The sequence below is a fragment of the Apium graveolens genome, chromosome 11, assembly GCF_009905375.1.
Source record: "Apium graveolens cultivar Ventura chromosome 11, ASM990537v1, whole genome shotgun sequence".
Classification (NCBI taxonomy): Eukaryota; Viridiplantae; Streptophyta; class Magnoliopsida; order Apiales; family Apiaceae; genus Apium; species Apium graveolens.
The window spans coordinates 150790786-150817564 of NC_133657.1; the positions used below are offsets into that span (position 1 = coordinate 150790786).

The window sequence follows — 26779 nt, forward strand, 5'->3', positions numbered from 1 at the left end:
AACGCACCATGTAAAATCTAATTTTTTTTAAAGAATTAGACATCTCAAAAATTAGTAGGTATCATCCATACCCTTGGATGGTTGAAAAAAAATTGTAAAAAATATAATCATCACTCGAGACAAGACTTGGTGATAAGAACCAGTGTTGACAGTAATTTGACTATTATGAAAACACACGCTATATTGTAACTTTTAAATCCAGGATAAGTAATAAAAATTTTAGTTATAAAAAGACAACATTGTTGTAAGATCATGGATTGCAATACTTTATATTGATATTTTTACTCAATTTTTTTCTTAAGACTTTTAACAAACACCACAAATAATATTAAAAATAACTAATTTAGGTAAAAATGATACAAAACATGTAACAAAATCAAAATATTGCCTTTGTTAGCTTATTAACACAAAAAATATCACTTATCTACACTCTATGATACCCAAAAAGAATATTTCTTAAATAAAAGATATAAAAATATAATATGTGAAATTCAAATTTTAATATGTATCTCTATGAATAGTGCTCAAATAGAAATAAAATTAAAATGAAAAATATAAATTAAAATTAAATAAAATTAAAATATAAAATATAAATAATAAATTAATGAAATAAAAATATAAATTAAAATTAAAATAAAATAAAATATAAATAGTGCTCAAATAAATATAAATATAAATTAAAGTAAATTAAAATAAATTAAAATATGAATAGTGTTCAAATAGAAATAAAATTAAAATAAAAAATATAAATTATAATTAAAATATAATAAAATTAAAATATAAATATAAATTAATGAAAAATTAAATATGTAAGAGTTACTTGGATATAGAAAAATTGGAGTATTCACTTTATACTAAAGGGGTGTAGTCCACAATAAATTTGTACAATCTTTTAAAATTTTATGTAATTATATTAGTTTAATATTTTAAAAATTTTGAGGATCAACTGGATTTTAAATAATATCTTCAAATTTTATTGTGTTCCATTTGAATTTTTAAAAATGAAATAAAAATAAATTTAACCAATTCATTCAAATCTAAAGATATTCGACTCAAATTTCAAAAATAGTGTATTAAAACCTTAAGATTTCACACATTCATTATCAATAATTTGTTAAATATTTGAGGGTATTAAAAAATATTATCGACTTTGATAGATTTCAAAAACAAATCAAATTTATTTGATTTGTAGTGTAGTTTAATATGTTTTGAAATATCACATTAAGAGAGTTCCATGTTTAAATCTTTTTGTAAAATAAAAAATATGGTACAAAGATTCATTTGTATGTTTAAATATTAATTGAATAGGGCACAATTTTATTAATTATAAAAGAAGTATTGTTTATAACATCTCATATAAGTATATTAAGATTAACCAATAACAAGACTATTTGTAGTGACACATTTTCCAGCTTCAATTAGACGACATGGAATCCACACATTTGGCATATGAGGTGCGTAATACTATTATTAATAAAAGTTATAGTAAGTGCCGTTGTGTGACCTATTTTGATTGTCTTTTTTTCCTCTATTTATTCTCTCATTTTGTTAATATCTATATCATTAAGTAAGGTTATCATTATCTCTTCACCAAATACTTTGGTCCAAGATGGACCGGGCCCTACCTGGTACACTTTGGTTGAACTATATGGATTTATGGGTCCAATTTTATGATCTTAAAGTTGGCTTGATGACCAAAAAAATAATCATAGAGTTTGGAAATAATATTAGGAGGTACAATCTTCATGTTTGAGCAAGTTTGTAGAAATTTGGAGATATTACTTTCTAAGTCAGAGTCACTATAAATATTAAGTCACTATGGATATTATAACATCTTTTAAATTAAGAGTGAAGATCAGCAAGGCAACAAACGATTGGTATGGTATATTAATCAAGTATTAGAACATCCCTAAATTTTGTTTCATTTATGGAATATTAGGCTCTGAAAATTATTTAGTAAACTGTTTGAAATATCACATACGTATATACTAGAACCATGTGGGCCGTGGATAAGAGCTCATTTCAAGTAGGTGCAAATTGGCTCTATAATTGTGTTGAAATAAATGATCGAAATTTTAATGTACCGCAGACCAGGCTCAACAAAGTAATGACAGCCGGAGGTAGTTATCAACAGAGGGGCTTTTGGAGATAATGGATTCAAAAAGAGTTAGAAAAGCGGGATTACAAGGATAAATAATATACAAAACACTGGTGCAAGGAATCTCGCCTACAAATGTGGGAGAAATCCTAACTTTCATAAAATACAAAAAATACATAACTCATGGAGGATTAAGCTTGGATAACCAAATGGGCCTTACCACTAAAGTCATATTGGACATTGATGAAGATGTGAACTTGAGAATTAAACAAGTAAGCCAAAATATTATTTTGTTCTTAAAAAATGTACAGGCGAGTACCCATGTAAGTGCTCGCTTAGCATTATGAGCTCGAATTAACATGGGCTTTATAATTCTTTAAGGAGATTGTACTCCAAAAGAAACCCAACATGGTATTTTTATGTCAAATTATTTGTGTAAAAGGAATGTTATAATCCAATAATTAACTATGGTAATTTGTAAAAGGGGGTTTGAATACAAATCAAATCTTTTTACTATTTTGGGACAAAAATTTATTGCTTATGAATAGAAAGAATTAAAATATATCAATTGTAAAAGATGATTTATTTTTTAGCTTATCAGCTGATACACACATACATAGATACATACATATATATAAATATATATATATAGGAGGCAGTAAACCCATTTTCTCTACGATTGTGAGCAAAAGCTTAGCCTACGTCTTTTTTGAACCTAGAACATGGATTCTGTATTCTGCAGAACTACATCTCTTTCAAACTCTTCCACTAGTACGTCAGACTCAAGAAATATTACACATAGTGAGGAAACTAACCTTGAAAACCTCCAAAAAGCAATAGAGCGTTGGGACATCCCAAAAATCCCAAAAAGCCAAGTTTATTATACAAAATGGCATAGTTCAAGTTCTTCCAACAAAATCGAAGAAAGGGACATACACCTAACAAAATCATTCGAAACAATTCACCTTCTCACCAAAAGTTCCCTAGAAAAACTAGCAAAATTATACAATTACATCCATCTAGGTTTAGTCCAAGTAGGAATTAAGCCCTTAACCAAAGAAGGATTAGACACCTCAATATTAGCCATTTTAAGAGATGTTAGATTTCTTGAGTTCAATGACTCTCTGTTAAGTTCCATAGAATCAAGTCTATGTAAGGGACCCATCTCTTTTAGTTGCTATCCAAATTTATCCATTTCTCTTAAAGACAGGAATGTTATCCATAGCATGACACTCCAAGTTAAAACTCACAACTATAAAATGTTAGAAGGATCAATTTCGGTTGCTTTAATCTTTCGAATTCATTACAAAGCAATAATGTCCATTGGTGATGATGAGCATAAAAATGCTTTCATCAAAGGAGAAACCATCCTTCTTCAAACTGACATTTCAAGGTCTAACACAGTCATTCCTCGATCCATAAAATGGCATGACATTTCCCTTCCCACTTAATGGGTTTTAGAAGGAGTAGCTCGCCCTAGATTACCGGAAAGAATATAACCAAACACACAAATACACCAAGTTCACCAAGATGATAATGGAAGAGTCACTCTTGCTTTTGATCGATCATCCCGAGCCTCTTTTATTAGTTCTTGATATTCTAATGCTTCCTCAAAAACCTTAAATTTAGGAAGGATTTCTCAAATCCCTTCTATCATTAACACTTCTTCAAGACCAAGATACTCTACATCAGATACACCCAATACCTCTATGGGTGGTGTGGATTATTCTTCCAATATACCTCACCCTTTCTATAAACAAAGTCAATTACCACCAAATCAAAACACGGTTTCCCCTTCATCACCAACATCCCCAACCTTCTCTGCTATAACTGAGAATATGAGAATGCCAAGTGAGCTAAATGTGATTGAAATAGAATTTCAAATCAATAAAACTTTTCTTCGTGAAGAGTTCTACTCTCCCCAAAATACTTAAAAAAGAAATTGCTTTTTTACCAACTTCAAAGAACAAAAGACACAACTTCAAGAAATTTATTATGAATTTCTCAACCAAAACAAAATCCAAATGTTATTCTTTGATTGGTTGGAAATTTACTCCTCTGACCAAAACTTATTCTTCCCATTCACAAATTACCTAAACCCCATCACTCGAAGCATGAGCCAAAAACAGAAACAATGGGAAACAAGTAGCGGAACTATAGAATCACACCATCCACCTTTTAGAAATGTCACACTAACAGTTGATAGTGAAAAAATCGAGGCACACCCCATCAAGGGACCAGATGATGACATAATAAAAAATACTAGGAATACAATCCTTGCTGTTAATTACATAAACACCCACCTAAATAGCATAGGAAGTCAACTAAACCGAATAGAAAACTGAATTCAAAAAACAATAGATTTCCCCAAAAGTATTAATAACCAAGAACCCATCTTTAAACCATACCAAGTTTCTAGACAAAGCCAACAACGAATTTAAACAAATAGACCAGAATTCGTTAAAGCCATCAAAGACTATCTTAGCAGACTTGAAGCCTCCTCTGCCACAACCCAAATAGGTGGTGACAGTGTTTCATGTAAACAACCGAATATCATACATCATGACTCAGATGAAGATATTTTCACAAATGAAATACCCCAAGTTCATGGCCTCCGACAAATGATTCCAAAATTCACAGCCCCAGACATTGGAATTGAAAATAGACCTGAAATTTTACCCGGTCTAAATTTAATGCATCCTTTGTTTATGAATGGAATATAGACGGAATGTCTGAATATAATATTTTAAATCATTTACAACAACTGACCATGGCATCCAATGCTTATACAACCCAAATAGCACTACACCATAGATGGCCTATAGCAACAGCAAGAAAATGTTACAATAGGTCCAAAAAAATGTTACCACAGCCAAAAAAAGCCCTAAGGTAACATAAAATTTAAGTTGCTTTTTTTCGAGTTACCTTTGACCCCTAAGGTAACATTCCTTTTACCCTGCTGCAACCTTGAATTTTGTGTTACAATAGGTTTCAAATGTAACATTAATGTATGTCTATAGTATCACACTATATATTTTACCTTTGCACTTAAAATTTGTAAAAAAAAATGGCCCCACTTGTAAGGCCACTGTGGGCCCCACATGTGGGTCACCAAATCATTATAACAATTTTTCCCCTACTGTAACAACTTTTTAATAATTTGTATTATATTATACTAATTTTTTTATAATATTGAAGTACCTAATCTAACATATTTGTCAAACAAAAAAATTGACATGATTTATTTGTAAATTGAACATGCCATAACCTCTTTTTCATACAAGTCAATGAAATAAACAATTCAAACCACCAAATTTCAAATCCGTACAAACCCCCGCCAAATACTATTTTAGTTTTCACACAATCACCATCAACTCCACATAATTCAAAATCAGGTACAGAGTTGCGGATCCAATTTCCTACCATCAAAGCATGGCGGAATTTGTATCTTTAGAATTACTGGCATCAGGACAAAGTTGTGGATCCAACAACTTGTTCATTCGCAGTATACAGGGGACGTGCCAAGTTGGAAGGCTTCAAAGTGAAGGCAGAAATTAATACTGACCAAAACAATGGCAGACCTGGCACAAAACAAATTAGAGTCTGATTTAATAGCTTTCAGAACCCAGCCTACACTGACTAGTCCATATTCAAGTCATCTGTAAAATAGGTATTAGAAAATTAAGGCAAGAGGGGTAAAAATAGAGTAAGCTGGCTTACTATTAGCATCCAAGTGGCGTTTTTAACTTCGCGAGGATTGGATTGCACGTATCGATGGTTGAATGTACATCCTGAGTGCATGTCCACTTTGTAGTCATCTCGTAGATGTGAAACCAGAAAGGGAATAGTGCCAATTACAGTGCACTCTGATCCAGCATATGGGCAACTGTATGGTTTAAAACTGCATCCTTCTTATTGTTTAAGTTTGTTGTCATATGGAAATATCTCCGGACATCCTAGTGTGTAATACTTACAAGGAAGTTGAAGCGATTTTGCTATATTCTCCTGAGCCAGGCACTTGATATATCCCAGTTCTTATCTACAAGTGGGACATCGATTATGAACCTGCACTTTACAGGTTAAACAGAAACAAAGTGTGACCGTTGTGACACTACAAGGATGCATTCTGTGGCGAAAGGCAAATCACTAGTACTGCCAACATTTGAGAGGAAGATAAATCATAAATACTTGTAAGTGAAACAGCAGTAAATTTAGTGGCTAAAGTGGTAGAACAAATTAGAGCAACTTGCCTCTTCCATGCATGTGGATCTTAATCATACATGCACTCGTATACTCACTGAGCAGTCTAATTCTCAGTCCACATCATAGGCTTGTTGGGACCAATACACAAAGGCAGCATTCCGCATAGCCCAGCTTTAGAAATCTAATAAACGGGTAATAGATAAAACAACGCAACCAAAGAAAATGCAACTTTTCACATTAAAAAACAAACCATAAATCCCCATTGCAATTAAATAAAGATTAGTCTAAACAACCAGTTAGCATTATCCACTTCTATATCAATACAAAACAATCCAAATTCAACAAAAACAATCTTTCGATATAAAAATCAAAACTTTAAAATTTAAAATACTGATAAAATTACTGAATAACCTGACAGAAGTAGTAGAATTATCAGAAAAATCTGCAAATTACAAACAAATAAATATAATAAAAAATTGAAGGAAAATAGAAAGAGTACCTTCAGATCTTATTACCTTTGTCGACCCCATACATACCCCAAAAGAAGGTACCAAAAGCACTCAGACCTTTACTAGGGATCCGACAAGCGTTTCGAACCAGAGTAAACCCACCCGGTGGTGGACCGTCTTGGAGCGTAACTTGCTCTGTGAAACCGAAATTTTTTTCAAAGGTTAATAGTTAGCGAACACAATGTTTCACTCGACACAAATATAAGGGCCGCATCTACAATTACAAAACAAAAAGAACAGTAATTAATAGTAATCCCCCAAAGTTTACGCCCTAATTGATGAAACCCCAATTCAATTGAACCCTAATTAGGAAAGTAAATCCTTAATTATACAACATAGATTAATGGAAGAGACTAAGAGATCAGAAAGATATATGAAAAAGAATAGAGATTAGCTAGAGAGAATATGGAGAGAGAAATCTAAAATGTTGAGAGGGAGAGAGGAATTGCAAGAGAGTGACAGGAAGTGAGAGTGTTTGAAGTTTAGAAAATTTCTGAGAAATTTGGGCGGTCGTTTGCTAAATTTTTACCCGCTTGAGCATAACTATTCCCCCTTCTGATTGATCAATAATATACATATAATTATCATTATTATTTTAATAAATTAATAAAATTTAACTTAATATTTTTAAAAAAGTTAGTTATTTGTACTTATAAAATTTATAATTCGTATTTTTATATTTTTGATTTTTAAAACTTGTATAGTTGTATATTAGTGCTCATATCAAAAGCAGGGGAATTTATACTATTTAATTTTTTATTACTTTTAAAATTTATATCTCAATTTTTTTGAAATTTATTATTTAAAAAAATTGTTATATAAAAGATTCGTGTATCATGTATCTCATTTATTAAATTGGTATATCATCTTATATCTTTGAAAAATAAATTTAAATTAATATTTAATTTAAAAAAATAGAATATATATTTTAATACTCTAAGGTAACACTTTGACAAAAATGTTACAAGCTGCAACACTGTCTACCTAATGCAACGCCAAGTTTCTGGCTAAGGTAACACAAAAAACACAATGTTAAATTAGCTCCTAAGTATCATATCTAAGGTAACATTTTAAGTAACATTTCTTGATGGGGCGGTTGCGATAGGCCATCTATGGCGTAGTGTAGGAGCCCCAGACAAAGCTATAGCTGAATTACTCATAGCAGGGTTCTCTCGCCAATTAAAAGGTTGGTGGGACGATCACCTTACCCCTGAAAATCATCTTGAAATCTTAAATTCCATTAGAGAAGATGAAGGGGAAAACCCATTTTAGATGAACAAGGAAACCCTATCCGAGGAGCAGTAGCATAACTCATTCTAGTCATAACACACCACTTCATTGGTGACCCTTCTCACCTGAGAGATAAGAATGCTGAGCTTTTACATAATCTCAAATGTAAAAAACTTAGTGATTTCCAAAGATATAAACTACTTTCCTTACCAGAGTCATGCTTAAAGAAGACTCGAACCATGCAAATTAGAAGGAAAAATTCTTAGCCGGACTCCCAACCTTACTCGGTGAAAGAGTTAGAACTTCTTTAATAACTGAACACGGAAGCCTGATACCTTACAAAAACCTAACATATGGCCAACTCATAAGCCAAACACAATGAGAAGGCCTAAAGATTTGTGAAGATTTAAAACTTCAAAGACATCTTAAATGGGAAATGAAAAGAACAAAGCAGGAATTAGGTACTTTCTGTCAACAGTTTGACTATAATCCCAACAAAAACTATTCAAAAACAAAATGTGATGGCGAATGCAAGCCATATCAAAGACCTTATCAGAAAAGGTCTTTCACAAAATCTAAACATTTCTACAAAAAATCAACAGAACCGTTCTATAATAAACCTTCCTTTAAAAATAACAATAAACCTTCCTACAACAAAAAACCTTTCAACAAAAATAAATTTACTAAACCAACCAATAAAGATATAACGTCCAAATACAAGAGTTAAACATAGAAGAAAGCATATCCAACAAAATCTCGGCTTTACTCCTTGAATCTTCCGACTCTGACAAATCTGAAATGTCTGGAAATGATGAACCTCTTCAAATAGATGAGATTCCAACAAGCTCATCTTCCTCTCACAATTCCTCCTCTGAAGACAGACGAATCAATGTCCTCACCAGAAATGAGGAACATTCTCTCGAAATTATAAAAAAGATAATTGATCCCTAATTAAGAAAAGAGCTCTTAGAAAATTTACTCCAACGACCAATTGAACCCAAACTAGAACAAAAACCTTATATTCTCCCATCAATAAAAACTACATAAACAACATAAACCCAACCAGAAATCCATTCCAACAATACAAGACCTACACAAAAAAATCAAAGAAATCAAAGAACAATTGAAAATCCTTAAAGAACAACAGAAGATAGATTCTAAAGTTTTAAATGTCCTTCTAGTTCGTGAAGTACAAGAGAAAAATACTGAACAAAAACATACCAACGAAAATATCTCATAAAAGTCAAAGTTGTCTTCTCACATGACTTTATCTTTGATACCATTGCATTATTCGATACAGGAGCATATTTGAAGTGCATTAAAGAAGAAATAATACCAAAAAGATTTCATCAACATACCAACGAAAAATTAACTGCCGCTAATAACTTAAACCTTAATGTAGTTAGTAAGGTTCATGCCTCTATCAATGATAAACCTTCCAAATTAAGACATCTTTTCTCCTAGTTGAAGGCATACATCATCTTGTCATATTAGGTACACCTTTCTTTAATTTAATAACACCCTATTCTGTCACCTACGAAGGTATTACTTTCAAAACCCATGACACCAAACTTACCTTCCCATTTCTTGAAAAACCCAAAACAAGGAACCTCAATACAATAAAGGCATATTTTATATATAATAACGAGATAAATACCTTAATACAAGGCAAACAGATACAATTATCCCATCTAAAATAAGATCTTTCCTCTCACAAGATTGAGAAGCATTTACAAGACCGCTTTATCAAAGAAAAAATCTTAAAATTACTAAAACAAATAGAAATGCATTTTGGCATTAAAAATAACATATGATTGATTTACCTTATGAAAAATATTTTGATGAGAAGGAAATACCAACAAAATCGAGACCTATCCAAATGAACTCCGACCTAGAACAACATTGCAGAAAAGAAATCACCGATCTCGAATCCAAAGGAATCATATCAAAATCCAGATCCCCGTGGTCCAGTGTAGCTTTCTATATAAACAAAAATGCTGAAATTGAGAGAGGGACACCAAGACTATCAATTATAAGCCTCTAAATAAATCCTTAAGATGGGTACGATACCCTATACCTAATAAAAAAGACCTTTTACAAAAATTAAGATCTTCGGTAATATTCTCCAAATTTGATTTAAAATCAGAATTTTGGAAGATTCAAATCCACCCAAAAGATAGATATAAAACAGCTTTTACGGTCCCATTCGGACAGTATGAACGGAATGTCCTTCCATTTGGAATCAAAACTGCCCTTAGCGAATTCCAAAGAAGCCCTTGGTCATCTGAACATACCAAAATTATTCGACAAATCAAAGCTCAGGTTCTAGAAATCCCTTGTCTACACCTTGCTGATCCAAATGCTTCTAAAGTAGTTCAAACAGATGCTTCTTATTTAGGGTACGGCGGTATACTAAAACAAGTAGTCAATGATAAAGAACAAATAGTACAGTTTAAAATTATAAATTGGAATGATTGTCAAAGAAATTATTCTACTATAAAAAAGAAAATACTTTCAATTGTTTTGTGTATTACAAAATTTCAGAGTGATTTATTAAATCAAAAATTTCTCCTTAGAGTCGATTGTAAATCTGCAAAAGAGGTTTTATAAAAAGATGTCCAAAATATTGCATCAAAACAAATTTTTGCCAGATGGCAAGCATTGTTAAGCATTTTTTATTTTGATATTGAACATATTAAGGGAGATATGAAATGTGTCCCTGATTTCCTGACCCATGAGTTTCTAAAAAATAGATAGTATCATGCCTCGAAAAGGCAGAGGTGGGGGAAAACCCCCAGCCTTTCCCGGACAACTCCCGGTCACTCAACAAAGCAAAGCGAGTACTTCTTCAGGAAAACTGATCACATCCTGGATCGATAAGGTAATTGTAGATGAAGAAGACAATAAATTATTTCTAGCCCTTCAAACCATCAAAGCCAATGGCCTCAACATCCAAAATTCTTCAACAACCTCCCAAAGCTCTTCAGAAAAATCAACTAAAGTTACCCAACAAAACACTTCTTCCATCCAACCTACAAATACTCCCTTTCAAACTATACAAACAGTCAGGTTTCAAAACCCAACCCTTTTAGTTCCTCAGATACCTATGTCAAAATTAGAAATTGATACCCCAAAAATGCAAAACCACGAGGTAGTAGTCAGCCAGTCAAACTTTTCAAAATCCAATTCTGATTACTATACAAAAAGAAACCATAAAAAAATAGTATCATTCGAAAGGGGATTTAACAATGACAATGCCTCCCTAGCAATTTCAAATGTTTTCCCTAAAGGATGGATGTTCAAACCTTAGGATCTATAGTAAGATCAATGAATAATTAGAATATTTGTAATGGAACACTTTTCACATGCAATTCTGAGTCATTCACTTCATGGTCAAAAATGTTTGGAGTCAACATCTCATGTAAGTATTTTAAGATCGAAATACATTCTTATAAATAGGGCATGGAACCCACATATTTGTCATCTAAGGTGCCTAATACTACTATTAATAAAAGTTATAGTAAGTGTTATCCATAGGTGTTTCCATTGTGTCTTTTTCCCTCTCTTTATTCTCACATTTTGTTAATTTCTCTCCCATTAAGTAAACTTATCATTATCTCTTGGACAAATACTTTGGTCCAAGATGGAGAAAACCCTCCTACCTTGTACAAAGTTAAACTCTATGGATTTATGGTACAAGGTTATGATCTTAAAGTTGGCTTCATGGAAAAAATAATGATAGAGGTTGCAATAATATTGGGAGGTACAATCTTCATGTTTGAGCAACTTTGTGGATGTTTGGAGAGATTACTTGTGTCAGTCGGCCTAATATTTTGTTATGAGTCATAGTCACTATAGATATTAAGTCACTATAGATATTATAAACTCTCTTAAATGAAGATTGAATATCAAAAAGACAGTAAAAGATTGGTATTTGATATCATATTCAAGTATGGGAACTTCCCAATATTTTGTTTCATTTATGGAATATTAGGCCAATCTGAAAATTATTTAGTAGATTGTTTGAAACATCAGATACATATATCCCCTGGATGAGAGCTCATTTCAAGAAGGAAGTGAAGCTTATTTGTGCAAATTGACTCTATAATGGGGTTAAGATCGATGATCGGAATTCAAATGTACCACATACTACGCTTAGCAAAGTAATGGTAGCAGTAGTCATGATACTCTATCGCCTACTAATGTTTTTGTGTGAAATTAACAAATGCTTTTATACTCAACAAATTTTTATACTCCAAAAAAACCCAACATTATGTTTTTATGTGAAATTATTTGTATAAAAGGGATGTTATTCTTTAATAATTAACTATGTTAATTTTTAAAAGGGAGGTTCAATAAAAATCAAATATTTTTACTATTTTGGGATAAAAACTTATTGCTTATTAACAGAAAGAAGGAAAATATATCATTGAAGAAATAATCTGTGTAAATTACAGGTTGCATAATAAGTTTTCCTGTCAAGATAATTCTCTCTAAAATGAACGCTCTAAAAATAATTTCCTAAAAGATGCTATTGCTACTACTTGGTTTATATTTCACGAAGTTACAATCCTTTCTTGACAAAATAGCACAATCTTCTAGATCCAGTAAAATTACTTCTACATTCTTTCTCGTGAGTCTCGATAAATTAGGCTGAATTTTTTCGTGATATAATTCTGTGAAAATCCCTACAATTTGGCATGCATTGAAATAGAATGTTTATTCTTCTTCAGAATCTAGATAAGGTCACATGCAAATTATGTCTTAACTCCCATTTTCCTTGCCGAGATTCTAATCAACCCATGTACTTTGTCAAAATCCTTGTCGAGATTCTAATCAACCCATTTACTGTGTCAAAATTATGATTTGACCATTATCAAGTCATTGTCAATTGTTATTCGAATTTTCTTAGCCATTTAGAGTGATTGATTACCGTTAATGGATTGATGTTGTTAGCCATTAATCTGTAGCTTCACTTAGCACTTGATAACTCACTTCACTTAGTTAGAATTATATGGCATCATATGTTTATAATGAGCCACACTATTCTAGTTTATGTATCAAGTCAACATGACTTTTGAATGAATAACCACAACTCTAATTGTGACAACCCGAATAAAATCAGGAGCTTACTTTGAAAACTGGATCAAGCCCCATTTCCGAGTATGAAATAAGTGGAAGACTACTGGCCCAAATGCAACGAACTTGGATTAGAATAAGCCCACTACATGCCCCGAAATGATCATGATTTTTTTGTGCATAGAGTAGTAACATTTTTCCTTATATACAGAATAAATGTCCCAAATCTCCTCGATGTAGGAATTAGGTGTTCAAACTCCCCCACATAAACTCATGGCGTCCTTTTCAGATCCGAACATATAGCTCATAGATCATGATTGTTCCTATCTAGCCATTAATTGTGAGATTATATCAGCTGGCTTCGTGTCCCCGCCTCCAGATTTCTATCTATTGAGGGAGAATACCACTAGCCTTCGCGTCCGTACCTCTGGAAACTTGACGAATCAAACTTTCATGAGTTAGCTCTGATACCATAAGTGATAACCTGGGTCAAATCTGGAGCATTTTTTGAAAACTGGTTCAAGTCCTGATTTTCTGTCGAAAATAAGTCAAATACTACTGGCCCAAATGCAGTCGACATGGGTAAACAACAAGCCAACCACAGGGTTGGTACACATAGTAGTATGCCTGAAATATAGAAGAAAAATCTTAAATATTTTTAATGTGAGACTAGGGTGTTACACTAAATACTATGGAAATCTCATAAAAAATGTTATAGAAACCTCATCAGTTAACGGGCTACCCTTTTACCGGCTATCCCTTAGGATGGTTAGCCGTTGAAGGCTATAAAATTTAATTAACATAATTATTCTATGAGTTTTTCTTATAATCATGAATTTGACCTGATTCCTAATAATCTTCCTAATTTATGACTGAGAGAATAAACAACATGAATTAGAGCCTTGATTATAGAAATACACACTCCAAATATATTGAAGTTAAGACATCACGGTTTATTTGAATTAAGCTTCTTAGCAATAAAAAATCAAAATTGACAAAAAAGTCAAGAGGTTTTACAACGAGATATATTCAATGAGATAGAGTTGATTTAGGCTTAACTTTTCCCACTTGATATGACTTCTCTAGTCCTAGCTATGTTCTTATCAATCTGTCCTGATGTATTCTTCCAAATTTACTACTTGAGCTTTTCTGCCATGAACCTTGAACTTTGTGCTCAGACCATTTGCACCTAGTGCCTTATGGGAACATTGAATTATACATGCTGACTTAATGCTTCACTTGGGTTGAGGTTGATTGATTTTGAATAATTTACTTAAACCATGTCTCATTTTTTCTTTGTCGTTGAGACCGTGGGCCATGAATGTTCTCTCTCTTAGTTAAAGACACCCTCGGAGCTAACTTTCTCACTACGTGAAAAACTCGAATAAACATCGGTTATTAGCCGATATAAAAAAAATCCTGACCGATGGCTTCGTCGGTGTAGAGAAAGGTCCCCCCCTTTGACATCGGTTTTTAGCCGATGTAAAACATAGCTTTCCACATCAGTTTTTTTCTAAAAAATGATGTTTATTAAGACTATTAACATCACCCCCGTTTAAAAATTGATGTTAAAGATTAACATAGATATCGGTTTTTAGCCGATGTCTATACTTTACAACGGTTGTTCATTCAACCGATGTTAAAACACATTTTACACATCAGTTAGTAACCGATGTAAAAAGTATATAATTTTTCTTAAGGTCAAAGACATCGGTTTTGAACCGTTGTCTAAAGTATATAATTTATGTTAAAATCAAAGACATCGGTTCAAAACCGTTGTTTATTTGATTTAACATCAGTTTGGAATTGCTTTGACTGATGTTATTGAGTTGTATATACATCAGTTTTGGGTACAAAAGAACACAATATGCCTGTTGTTTTTTATTAGTATAGACATCGGTTTTTACATTTTCAGTGATGTGTATTATTCATATATTCAACTAGCCAAAAATTACCAATCACAAACCAAACCAATCGCAAACCAGAACTATCAAAACTGAAATTGACTAATCACAAACAAAAACTGAAATACTAAAAGCTTTTTAGCTATATATCAAGCACCAAACAAGCACGGAAATGCAACAAAAGTTATATAATAACTTGCAAATCATCCAACAAAAGTTATAACAATCATTTAAACAAGTCAGACCGAATATCCACAATTCATGATCTGCCATAACTAGTCTAATTACGCAAGTCATTTCCAGCAAAGCGTGGTACTAGCGTGGTAGCAGACTACTTAAGCAGATTACAAGACCATCCAAACGAACGAATGATCAACTAGATGACAGTGTACTGATTAAACTAAATATTGTTCCCTGGTAACATGAAAACTAAACAAACTCTTGGACATATTGAAGAGTCTCGAATCGCACTTCATCAAGTTCCTCCCTTGTATAGCACTTTTGAGTCTTAGCTGCCCACTGTGAATGATCAATCCACCACTCGGGTGCTGCAGTGGATACAGAAATAATTAGGCTAAGCCAAAATTCGCAGTGAAAAACTAGTACATTTAAACAATGTAAAACACCATTTGTGGCTCTATAATCTAGTACTGTGGCTTACAAAGATGTTAATCTCTGTTTGAACCATCATAAAAACTATGACTGTTTACCTGTATCCCTATTCATTGTCGTACCACGGAACAAGCTTCACAAAGTTGTCATTTAGAGCAATTCCAGCTTTGGCATCAAAGATGCTTGACTTGAAATTTCTAAATTGTTAGTTGCAAGGAAATATGATATCTTTCTCAGCACTACTAAAGTGAAAACCAGAATATGCAACAGCATAATCATAGACTCTTATTTGATCCTTTATTAGTATTAAAAATATTAACTTGCAAGTAATCAACTACGATGGAACAGGCTTGCTGATATGCAGAAGCACTACTTTTTTATATGCCGAGTCACAGCGAAGATAATAAAATTGGGGAAAATAAAATGATACGAAACACACCTGCTGTCACGAACAAAGTCTGTGGAAACCACATCATCTTCGGTGTAACCTAAGATTCCCTTGAGGGTTCCCTCAGATTCCTCCCTGACAAGTACGAAACAACATTTATAAGAAACAATATATAAAATTCCTAAAAAGCATAATAGTACATAAGCTACAGCAGATGCATGCAAGGTTCTTGATCTCGTAACATGCATTGAAGACAACACAGATGTAAGCTGCAACATTCTCTATGGGAGATGGACATAACAGGAATGATAACTATTACTAATTGACAATGTGCATATAAAATGCTGCGTCTACCATCATATTTTTTATATCCCACGGCCTCATATTTTCTATGGGAAATGGACTTAACAAGAATGAAAACGTTTACTATATTGACAGTGCTTACTTAATAGCAGTTTTAATTTTATCGTAAGTAGCCTTCTTTTCCAGCCTGACAGTAAGATCAACAACTGAAACATCCAGAGTAGGAACTCTAAAGGGTAAAGAATATTATTTTGCCTCATTTGATAAAGAGGCACAGCAGTAGAGATATTGTTACCCTGGATAACAGATTCTTCATCTGCATTTATTGATTTTAAAAGTTTATCTACTTGTTTCAGAAAAATATTAACCACCACTATCTCTCACTGCCAATGTAACGGAGTTAGTAAATGTTTTCTATCTGGGACATATCTCTGCAACACAGATTCTGGAATAGAGAACTGGATTTGAGCTTCAAGCAAATGCACAATTGCTGCCCTTAATGACAAATTTGGCAGTACATCCTCAGCCTTAAATTTGTCCAAGGAACATTTAGGGCACTTCGACTTCTGAGTGAGAACTTCACGAATACCTGCATAATATAGGAAACAAAAACCAGAAGCAATAAATTATAGTTCCTAGTAATGGTTTACTATATATTATATTAACAAATCAATAAATACAGAACGATAAAGGTTTAATAAGTTTACAATTTGGAAATCGTGTGAGGAGCCCATGCCTCTGCCAATAAGAAACACACAAGAAGTCCCGTATGGAGGGTTCAAACTCGTAGAAAAAAGAAAGATATATACGGAAACTCACATCTTTCACAAAAGCTTTGGTGGCAGCAAGGTATTATCACAGCCTCCTTCATATACTTCATGCAAATGAGACATCTAAGTTCTGATGGTAAGCAAGCATTTTTTCCAGCTAAATCGTAGGGGTCAATTGCTTTTCAAATAACAATTTAAAAAAAATTGTCAGACCTCCGAAACATAATAAATATAAAAAGAATAAGGGCGGTAAAAAGGATAAACTTTTACTTTCCCAGCTTCACATTCTCTTGGACTCTTGGTTCCATCATCTTTGGTGGTAATTTTCCTTTGGTGCCATAATGATCAGAACCTACATTGGCATTGCAGCATGGTAAGTTTAGCATAAAAAGAGTGATAGAAGAATCACAAGGCATCATACCCACCTTTAGGGATAGCTTCAACACGGTCATCAGCTTGAAGCTTTTGCCCCCTTAACCTGGACACCAACCATGCAATCAATCCCAAAAAACTTTCACTAATAGTAAGTAAAGAGAAGGATCATATATCAGATCCAAGGGCATATAGATGTATAAGAGATATGGCACAATAAGACACTCATCAATTCAAGAAAATATGAATGACACATAATTAACTGAGAGTATCACATAAGCATCAAGCAGGTAATTGAATTATTAGAGATCTATATACACATCTACTTTAGGATAAAATATAAGATCTAAATAGAGAACAAAATGTGCTATCGGTTTGAGCAATAGTGAACTGCAGATATAGGAGGATGAGAACAGTAATACCTTGGGACTACAATATTTGCCTTCTCAGTATCGCAGATAGACTTCCTTTCACATTCTAGATCATTATAGGGGAAGATTTTCTCAGGAATTGGACACAAATTGGATGTCTAAGCTTTCCAGAGCAACAGATAACAACTCACGCAGTAGAAACATCTAATTACCTTTGCAAGGGGAGCCATGCCGTTGGTAGTGCAACCAGCATTAGAAACAATGTGAATGTCTGATGTGTATTCCTTCTCGTCGACACCCACAACGAACATGGGAGCATCCTTGCTAGGAGCAAAAATGATAATCTTCTTTGCACCTCCCTGCATAATAAAGACAGACATCCAAGGAATGAGATAAGATACAATTTATGGAAACAGTAAGATAAAATTTAAGTAATTTCAAAATTTTACACACCTTCAAATGTGCAGCAGCCTTGTCCTTGTCGGTAGACACACCAGTGGACTCCACAATATACTCTGCACCAGTGCCAGCCCAAGGGATCTCCCCTGGGTTTCTGCAATTTCATCTACTTAAAATTAGTAAGTCAATTTACAAGCGACCAATTATATCATATCATTCAATCAACACAGTGCAACGACAGTTATGCTGACCACACCTGCAGCCGAAAACAGCAATAGGCTTCTCACCAAAAAGAAGGGTATTCTCATCCTTCACTTTTAGTTCTTGATGCTTCCACGCACCGTGAACACTGTCATACTTGAACATATATGCCTAGAACAAACAACAACTAACAATTAGTTCACACTTTTTGGCTCAACTAAACCAAACAAATCAATCAGTACTATGACATCATACTTGAAAGTATATCTAAATCAAACAAGAAATACCGTTTAGTTCATACCAACTAAACCAAGCAAACCAACCAACAACATAATATCAACTAATGAAACCATTACAGACGAGTAGCATCTAGAAGAACTAAATAAGATTCTCGAAAAATAAAACAAAATACGAACTAATCAAATTTAAGATCTCACACCTTCAAGTCAACAAAACCAAGTAACCAACACAAAATAATCTAAATAAATCTATGACATGCTTATTATCAAACATAACAATCACTAATAATAAATTAAAAAGAATACATACTCTAACTAACATGTAATAAACATAACACAAGCTAAAAAAATCAATCTACATAAACTAACTCAATCAAAACCAATTAAGCATAAACAAACACAATAATTAACAGGAATTATAATAACTACCATGTAATCAGTTGAGATAAATGGATCATTAACAACTCGCATAAACAACTCGCATCAGCTGAAACACCTAATTAACTTCGCAAGGGGAGCAAGGCATTTAGTACAAATATATCAACAAAGCCTCATTTCACACAAGTAAAAACAATGCATACAAATCAATTCACAAAGATACACAAATTCCTGTAATAACCTGACTATAAGACACACACACACCAATCAAAAGTCCCAAAAAATCAAATTTGATTGAAAATACACTTACAAATTAGGGTTCGATTTCGGTGAAACAGAGCTCGATTTGTGTAAAACTTGCTTGATTCGGGTTGTATGAACACTTCTCAGGGCTGCATGTCAACCTTCTTGATCGATCTGTAATTGGAGGGTTTAACTTTATTTTAGGGCTTGTAATGGGTAGAGGTGAAAGAGAGGGGAGAGTGATGGTTGACAGGTGAGAGACGGAGATGGAGAGAGAGAGAGGGGGAGAGAGAGAAAGAGAGAGAGAGAAGTCGGGGAGGGAGAGTGTACCGAGAGAGAGAGAGGTCGGGGAGGGAGAGCAGTGAGAGAGAAGGGGGGAAATGAATTTTGTTTAACTAAAAATTTCCCCCCTGGTTTTTTAGTTGTAAAGGCGGAACAATTTGTTCCGTGTTTTTTTAATTTTTTAAAAAGCAGTTATATACAACGGTCGGCCATGAAACTGATGTGAATAATGCTGTTTCACATCGGTTTGAGAGCAACTGATGTCCAAAATTATTTTTACATCGGTTTTTTTTGTAACTGATGTAAAAAGTGTGATGTCTATTCCAGTTTTTCACGTAGTGTCTTGGTCTCCCCCTTATTGTTTTCATCAAAGGTTTGAATGAGTTCTTTGAGTCTAAGAACGGTAACTGAATGAGTGAAAGTATTTAGTGCAGATATTCCTCAACTTCATTGTGTTAAGATATGTCATATATGTTTCCACTACCTAGTTTTTTCTCCTAGTCTCTCTATTCTTGCACCAGGGCGTCCCCTAGATCACAAATCTCACATTTTTTCCATCATCTACTAAGGTGAAACTCTAATTCTCACTTGCAAGTCCTAAATAAATGGCTTTCCACTCTCACTCAGTCTTTTTTTTCCTGCTATCAAAGCAACCTCTCACTCCCAGAAGATATTTACATTATTCTCTCAATGGTCGAACTGTCAGAATAAATGGTTGATCATGATACTAGCTATGCGGTAGAAATTGATGAAACAATTAAGAAAAGAAATGCCTAGCCTGAAAAATTAGTCATTGAATGACTGCCACTTATCAATTAATGAAATAATATTTATGAGATTACAAGAAGAGCTGCTAGTGAGAAAATTACAAGAGTTGATTATGTAAAGATTGATAATACTTGTGTATGCATAGAATTACTCATTGTAATATGAAAAAGTGTTTGATAATCCAACAAATCATTTGAAAAATGATGACCATCTGTAAATCATAATGTAACAAAATATGTAACTGAGAAATATACTTTGACATGAAAATTAAACAGGTAAATAATATTAACTACGAAACACAGGAATCTTGTGGAGAGAAGGTTAGAAAAATATAAACAATTAAAACATGGAATTAAATCTCTAAGTCCGTCATCAAGTCATGAAAAGAAGTTCATTATAATATTCAATCCTTAATGAAGAATAAAATGTAAAAGGAACTTTAATGTTAAAGAAATGATATGAGATAAGGTGATATGAGATAAATAATTGAAAGTAGGTAAGCGTATTCATATATGTGCTAGTCATCTGTGAACCAGACCAATGCATTAAATGTCAGCTCTTCAAAAACTGAAGACATTGATCATAATGGAGAATCAAGTTGATGACAGAATATGGTTGAAACAGAATATGATTAAAGCAAAATAAAAGAGTAAAATTTATATGTAGCGAACACTACGCCATAGATTGCATACTGCAACCCCAACAAGCGTTGCTAAAGGCCAAAAAATGTTGCAATAGGTGCCAAAAATGGTATTGTAACGCTTTTTCGGGGTCACAATTTTAACCGTTGGAAAGCACTATATTGCAACCCCGACACACTTTATTGCAACACTTTCTTATCTTTTAAACAAACATTCTACTTCAACATCAACAAGGGTTGCAATAGGACTTGACCAGTGTTGCAACATGTTTTGGGCAATCATTAGAATATGGTGGGGCGCATATTGTCAACCATATATTACATGATGTAATATTTTCATAATTAAAATTTAATAAAAATTATTTGGTGATATGTATTTCTCTAAAATAAGTTAAATGTTCATTTCATAAGTTTCAAAAAATATAATACAAACTGAATTTACAAAAATAAATAAACTTGAACTATTAATTACTTCACAAAAGTTAAAATAAACTTAAACATGTAAGATAACCGTTGTTGTATACAAATGGTGGCATCAAATTTTAATCGGAGCCAACATAAAACTCAAGGGAAATGTCGGCCTCTATATGATTTTTTTCCACTTCCCAAGCTTGAGTATCTTCGACCTAATATCTACATGTATTGAAAATTACTAAAACACATTAATACATTGAATGTTTTAAAATCTGCATATAAAAACTCTAAATAATTACATATATATCTACTCTTTAATATTAGAATGCCTGCACATTATACATTAATATATTAAACTTGAAATAAGTAGTAAGATATATAAAACTAACACATCATATATATGGATGAATTTAAGAAATGATTACTATCTAATTAAACCAAAGATAACAGACAGAGAATGATAAAAGATAGAGTAACCTATATCCACATTTTTGCTTTATGATTATCATAACATATGTATGGCAATGCATATGTCACAATGCATATGTCACGCCATAGAACACATAGCTAAAATACAAAATAATTTGAGCAAGTAGTACAAAAATATTCCAATTTATTATATAGGTAGTCATGCCTGGTACGTATTATAAATCAACTTTTTCTGAATGTCTAAAAATAACAGCATAAATGATGTGCTGCAGTTATGCTAGAATGTATTAAAAAAAAGGAAGGCATTCGGTATAACTTGTAACAATCAATCCTTCGGGAAGCTTTTTTTTCCTAAAAGGAACAATGGTCAACCTCAGAGAGAGAAAATTTGTGGCTGCCTAACTTCATTTGTGCGATACCCTGTGACAACAATGTATCCTCTGTCTTCTGCAATATATACAAATATAGAAAAAAAGTCACAAAGTTATGTCAAAAAAATAAAATAAATCTATGTAAAATCATGGCTAGTTACATATGGAAATCATTTATATATATGAGAACCATTTATATTGGGTCAATCTGAAGCATCAAGATATGTGTCGATAAGCATCTGAAGCATACATGGACTGGAAGCATGAGAATTACAAATGATAAATAGAAAGACCTTTCATCTCCGGATTTAAGTACCACCAGAAGTACAAATGGAACTAATTTATGCCCGCGTACAGAGTGCACAAAAACTCTATCCATCTAATATACATGGTTCAAATAGTGGCAAACTTATTCTGCTTCAAATGGTAACTCATAGTGCATGCATAATTTTTTTATAGGACAAGTAATTCAAACAAAAAGTATAATAACTTGCGCCGGTAATATATTATGTAACACCTCTATTATTTTATTTACTATACAATAATCTGGATAACACTTAGCTGAGAAAGTACTCGCAATATCCTCACACCTTGGTCTTTCATGCACTTCTGCCCAGCAATTTACCTAAACCGGATAAAGTAAATTTTTCCAAAATAGCACTACAATATTAAGATAAAACTGATTAATATGATCTAATGATGAGACCTTCTACTAGCCCTCCAAGTTGACCTACAGGGATTTCTAGTCATGAGCCCTCATGTTCAATAGTGGAAACAATCTATGTAGATAAAACACAGTCAAGATCAGAATAAATGCAAGCGAAGCACAGATGTTAATCAGAGGGAATATACAGATGATGTATACAACTTACCCTCTCAAGAGCTGAGAGTGTACTATGCCATGGCCTACTTAGTGTTAACAACTCCCACATTATTATCCCCTAGGCTAAAAATATCATATTTCTCGTTTATAAGTGATAAAGTTACCTTTTATTGATTCCACTAATATAAGGAATTTACTTAGACTTAAGTATATGTGAACTTAATATACTTAAAAAACAACAAAAGTAGTAATATACTAACTTACTTACTCCATTAATTTGAAACATCTTTTTGTACTGCTAAAGCAATTTTTGGTACAGTTAATACAAAATGATGTTGGTAGTGAAGACAAATAAAGCAACACTACAAGAAAACAAGCATAAATACAACCGCACATATACAACCGACATCAAATTCAACCATTTTCGGTTGAATTTAATGGCACCGCTAAATTCAACCGCATGCAGTCGTATTTATATATGGTCATATTTACGCGGTCAAATTTAGTACTAATTACAACCGAATAAATACAATTGTATTTGTATGCAACCGTATACGGTTGAGTTTAGCCGTGCTCCTAAATTCAACCATATTCCATCGAATTTAGCCTTAGTTATTAGAACCGAATAAATACAACCAAATTTATATGCAACCGTATACGGTTGAGTTTAACCGTGCTCCTAAATTCAACCGTATTCGGTCAAAATTGGCCTTGCCAAAAAATGGAGGGAAGTTTCCCACCAACGAATTTTGTACTAAATTCAATCGATTTTGGTCGAATTCAAATTTTAAAAATGGCAAAAAATTTCTGAAAAAATAGAGAATAAAATTTCCACGAAATTTTAAGAGTCAACTAGTAGTTTAACCAGTATTTCTTAATAGTGTTTAGTCCCATATTAATCTTTCGATTTTTTCAAAAAAAATTATCAATGATCCAAAAATAAGGATATGAAGATCTACATATATAAGTGATATGATAAAAATTTTAGGAAAAATAAATTTATTTGGTTTGCTATTTTAACAGTCAAATAGTAGTTTGACCAGTACTTCTTAATACTCTTTAGACCCATATTGATGGCATGATTTTTTCAAAATAATTTATGGATGATCCAACCATAAGAATTTGAAGATCTATATATATTAGTGATATGATATAAATTTTAGAAAAAAATTAATTTATTTGGTTTCCTATTTTAACAGTCAACTACTAGTTTGACCCATAATTCTTACTCGTGTTTAGTCCCATACCGATATTTCGATTTTTTAAAAATTGTTTATAAATGATCTAAATTTAAGGATATCAAGATCTATATATTTTAGTGATAAGATAAAAAGTTGAGAAAAAATTAAATGTAATAGGTTTGCTATTTAAATAATTAACTAGTAGTTTACATGTACTTTTTACTAGTGCATTGTCCATACTAAATCTAAAATATTAAATAAATATCGAACGATCCAATTGTACAAATGTTAAAACGGTTAAAAGAACATGTTATATGCAAAATATCAATAATTTTTAATTGTTATTCCGTGATTATTTTAACAAAAAAAATTAATTTAACAATAGAGAATTTCACTACATGTGTGTTTTTGGTATTTATGATAAAATTGATCAAAATCATGAATTCAAAATTTTCTTAAAATAATGAGTTCTCAAAAATAAATTTTAAATTTTAGAGTACTATAATATTTGTAAGGAAAATATTAATTAATATTATAGGTCTTATAAAAGGTAACAAATTATATAATAATATTAATAATATTAAATTAACACTCCAGTTATTTTTAGTGCCATGTAGGGATCGCGTGAGTCATATCTAACAGATCAAATTTAACTACTATCATAACAATCCAATAATTGAAGTTATATTTTATAAAAAATATTTCATGATCTTAGGTTATTTCATGATAACTGATGTTTACAAGTCTTCCCATCCCTCTCAACCTTTATCATAACTTTTTATCTTTACTTAATTAAGTTTGCCATTCTTGAAATTTATTTTAACAATTGTTCTATGATAAGCTTCACTATTAGAAAATATAGTGAGTTAATTAGCTATTTTATAACATAAATTTTTATTTTAATCTTTCCTAATAAGAGTCTTACACCTTGTTAAATCATCAATTTTATGCATAATGTTGAATTGACAATACTTGGTGTAATTCCAAGTATTGTGAGGACATGGAGAACTACTTATAAATATATAGATGGGTATGGCTTGTCAGCCATTAGGTAACTGAATATTTTATATTTTACTTGACCTTAATAATGTTGTACTCAATGTTATAGTTTTAGATTACAACAATTTAAAAATACCTGTACTGTGTCCATGCTTTCTATGTATGTATACATAGTTATTTCCTGTTCAATTACAAGCCAATGAAAAGCATGTCATTAAGTATTGTGGAGGTACTCATATTGGAGGTGGAGTAACTGGGCAGCATCAATCTTTGACAGCCTTTATGATAGGTTATTTTTTTAATGAAATTGCAACGTGGAGTTCATTGTAACATATGCAAGTAACACAAATACCCTGTTTCGACTCCTTAAACATATTATTTCTACATTGTCAATTGATCCCCTATGTCATCCTCTTTTTTATTTTCATGATATATAAATTGATTGTTGTGCTTTGATCCCCTGTGTCATCAATTTTTTTTGCTTCCATGGTAAGTAAATTAATTGTACCACTAATGTGGTCACAAGTCATGTCAGGCAAACTAGTAATATTGATGTACTAATAGTTTTCTGATATGCAACAAGAATAGTAATATTGATGTACTAATAGTTTTGTGATATGGAAGAAGAATAAATTTTAGTTGTTTCTTTAATTTCATCCTTGAGAGATTATAGTAATCAGTTTTTATTCATTAATATAAAAATTATTCATTATTTTTAGTTGTTTAAATCAATTTAATTGTTTAAACTATATTCATCCCTCCCAATTAACTTAAGATCTAAGAATCCTTTTAACATTCTCACCATCAATCCATCAATCCATAATCTTACAGTCACCTAAAATAACAGGATAACACCTTATGTGTCCTTCTAGATGTGTGTAGCCTTGTCCAAATATCTCAATCCAACAACATTATTTTTTAAGCATGTTTACTAATAGGCAATTATTTAGTCCACACTTAAATGGTTGAATGAAATAAATTCAAAAATATTGTTGTCATTCTAGTGATTTTATGTCAAGTGCACACAAACATTTCCATTAAGATTATTTCTTTACATAAATTTTAACTTCTATTTGTATCATTAGCTTTTCTAGATAAAAGAAATATATCATACATGATTTTACATTGTAATAATATATTATGGTTGCTAAATTTTTATTTAATAATTGATGAAGTTGTAGAAAGTGTGAGTTTCTGTAGAGTTTTAGTTGGTGTTCAATTTTTTAAAGAATGGTTCATTATTATTTAAGCATTTAAGAATTTCATAAATAATCAAATTAAAAAGAACATGTAATAATTTTTACACTAATATCAGAATTATGAGATATACTATAAAATAGTTTAAAGAATGGAAACTATTTAATTCTCTCATGAATTTTTAATTGTATTTTGAGAGTCTTTAGCTATTTTTTAAATATTTATAATAAATTTTAGACTATGCGAGCTATTTTTTATAAACTACATAAAATCTTTATATTTTTAAAATATAAAGTGGTTCAATTTTTTTCATATTTTGCAGAGTGGACTTGGCTATATATTACAACTAACATTAAATTATCAATGTATATATGTA

General features: G+C 31.9%; 1 protein-coding gene across 1 annotated transcript; it reads right to left on the reverse strand.

Moving 5' to 3' along the window:
* Positions 1 to 15196: 15196 nt before the first annotated feature.
* Positions 15197 to 19135, reverse strand: LOC141697595 (glyceraldehyde-3-phosphate dehydrogenase, cytosolic-like). The gene is made up of 10 exons (XM_074502054.1): positions 19108 to 19135; positions 18495 to 18610; positions 18293 to 18392; positions 18052 to 18198; positions 17891 to 17945; positions 17522 to 17574; positions 17367 to 17448; positions 17146 to 17274; positions 15734 to 16915; positions 15197 to 15571 (listed from the first exon to the last, which is right to left on the reverse strand). The coding sequence occupies exons 1-5, from the start codon at positions 19108 to 19110 to the stop codon at positions 17898 to 17900; spliced, it is 414 nt and encodes a 137-aa protein (XP_074358155.1). The 5' UTR covers positions 19111 to 19135; the 3' UTR covers positions 15197 to 15571; positions 15734 to 16915; positions 17146 to 17274; positions 17367 to 17448; positions 17522 to 17574; positions 17891 to 17897.
* Positions 19136 to 26779: the final 7644 nt, after the last annotated feature.

Coding starts and splice junctions, on each gene's coding strand:
- LOC141697595 (XM_074502054.1), bottom strand. Junction 18,393..18,494: donor ATTGCTGTTTTCGGCTGCAG/GTGTGGTCAGCA, acceptor ATGAAATTGCAG/AAACCCAGGGGAGATCCCTT. Junction 18,199..18,292: donor AGGCTGCTGCACATTTGAAG/GTGTGTAAAATT, acceptor TTTATTATGCAG/GGAGGTGCAAAGAAGATTAT.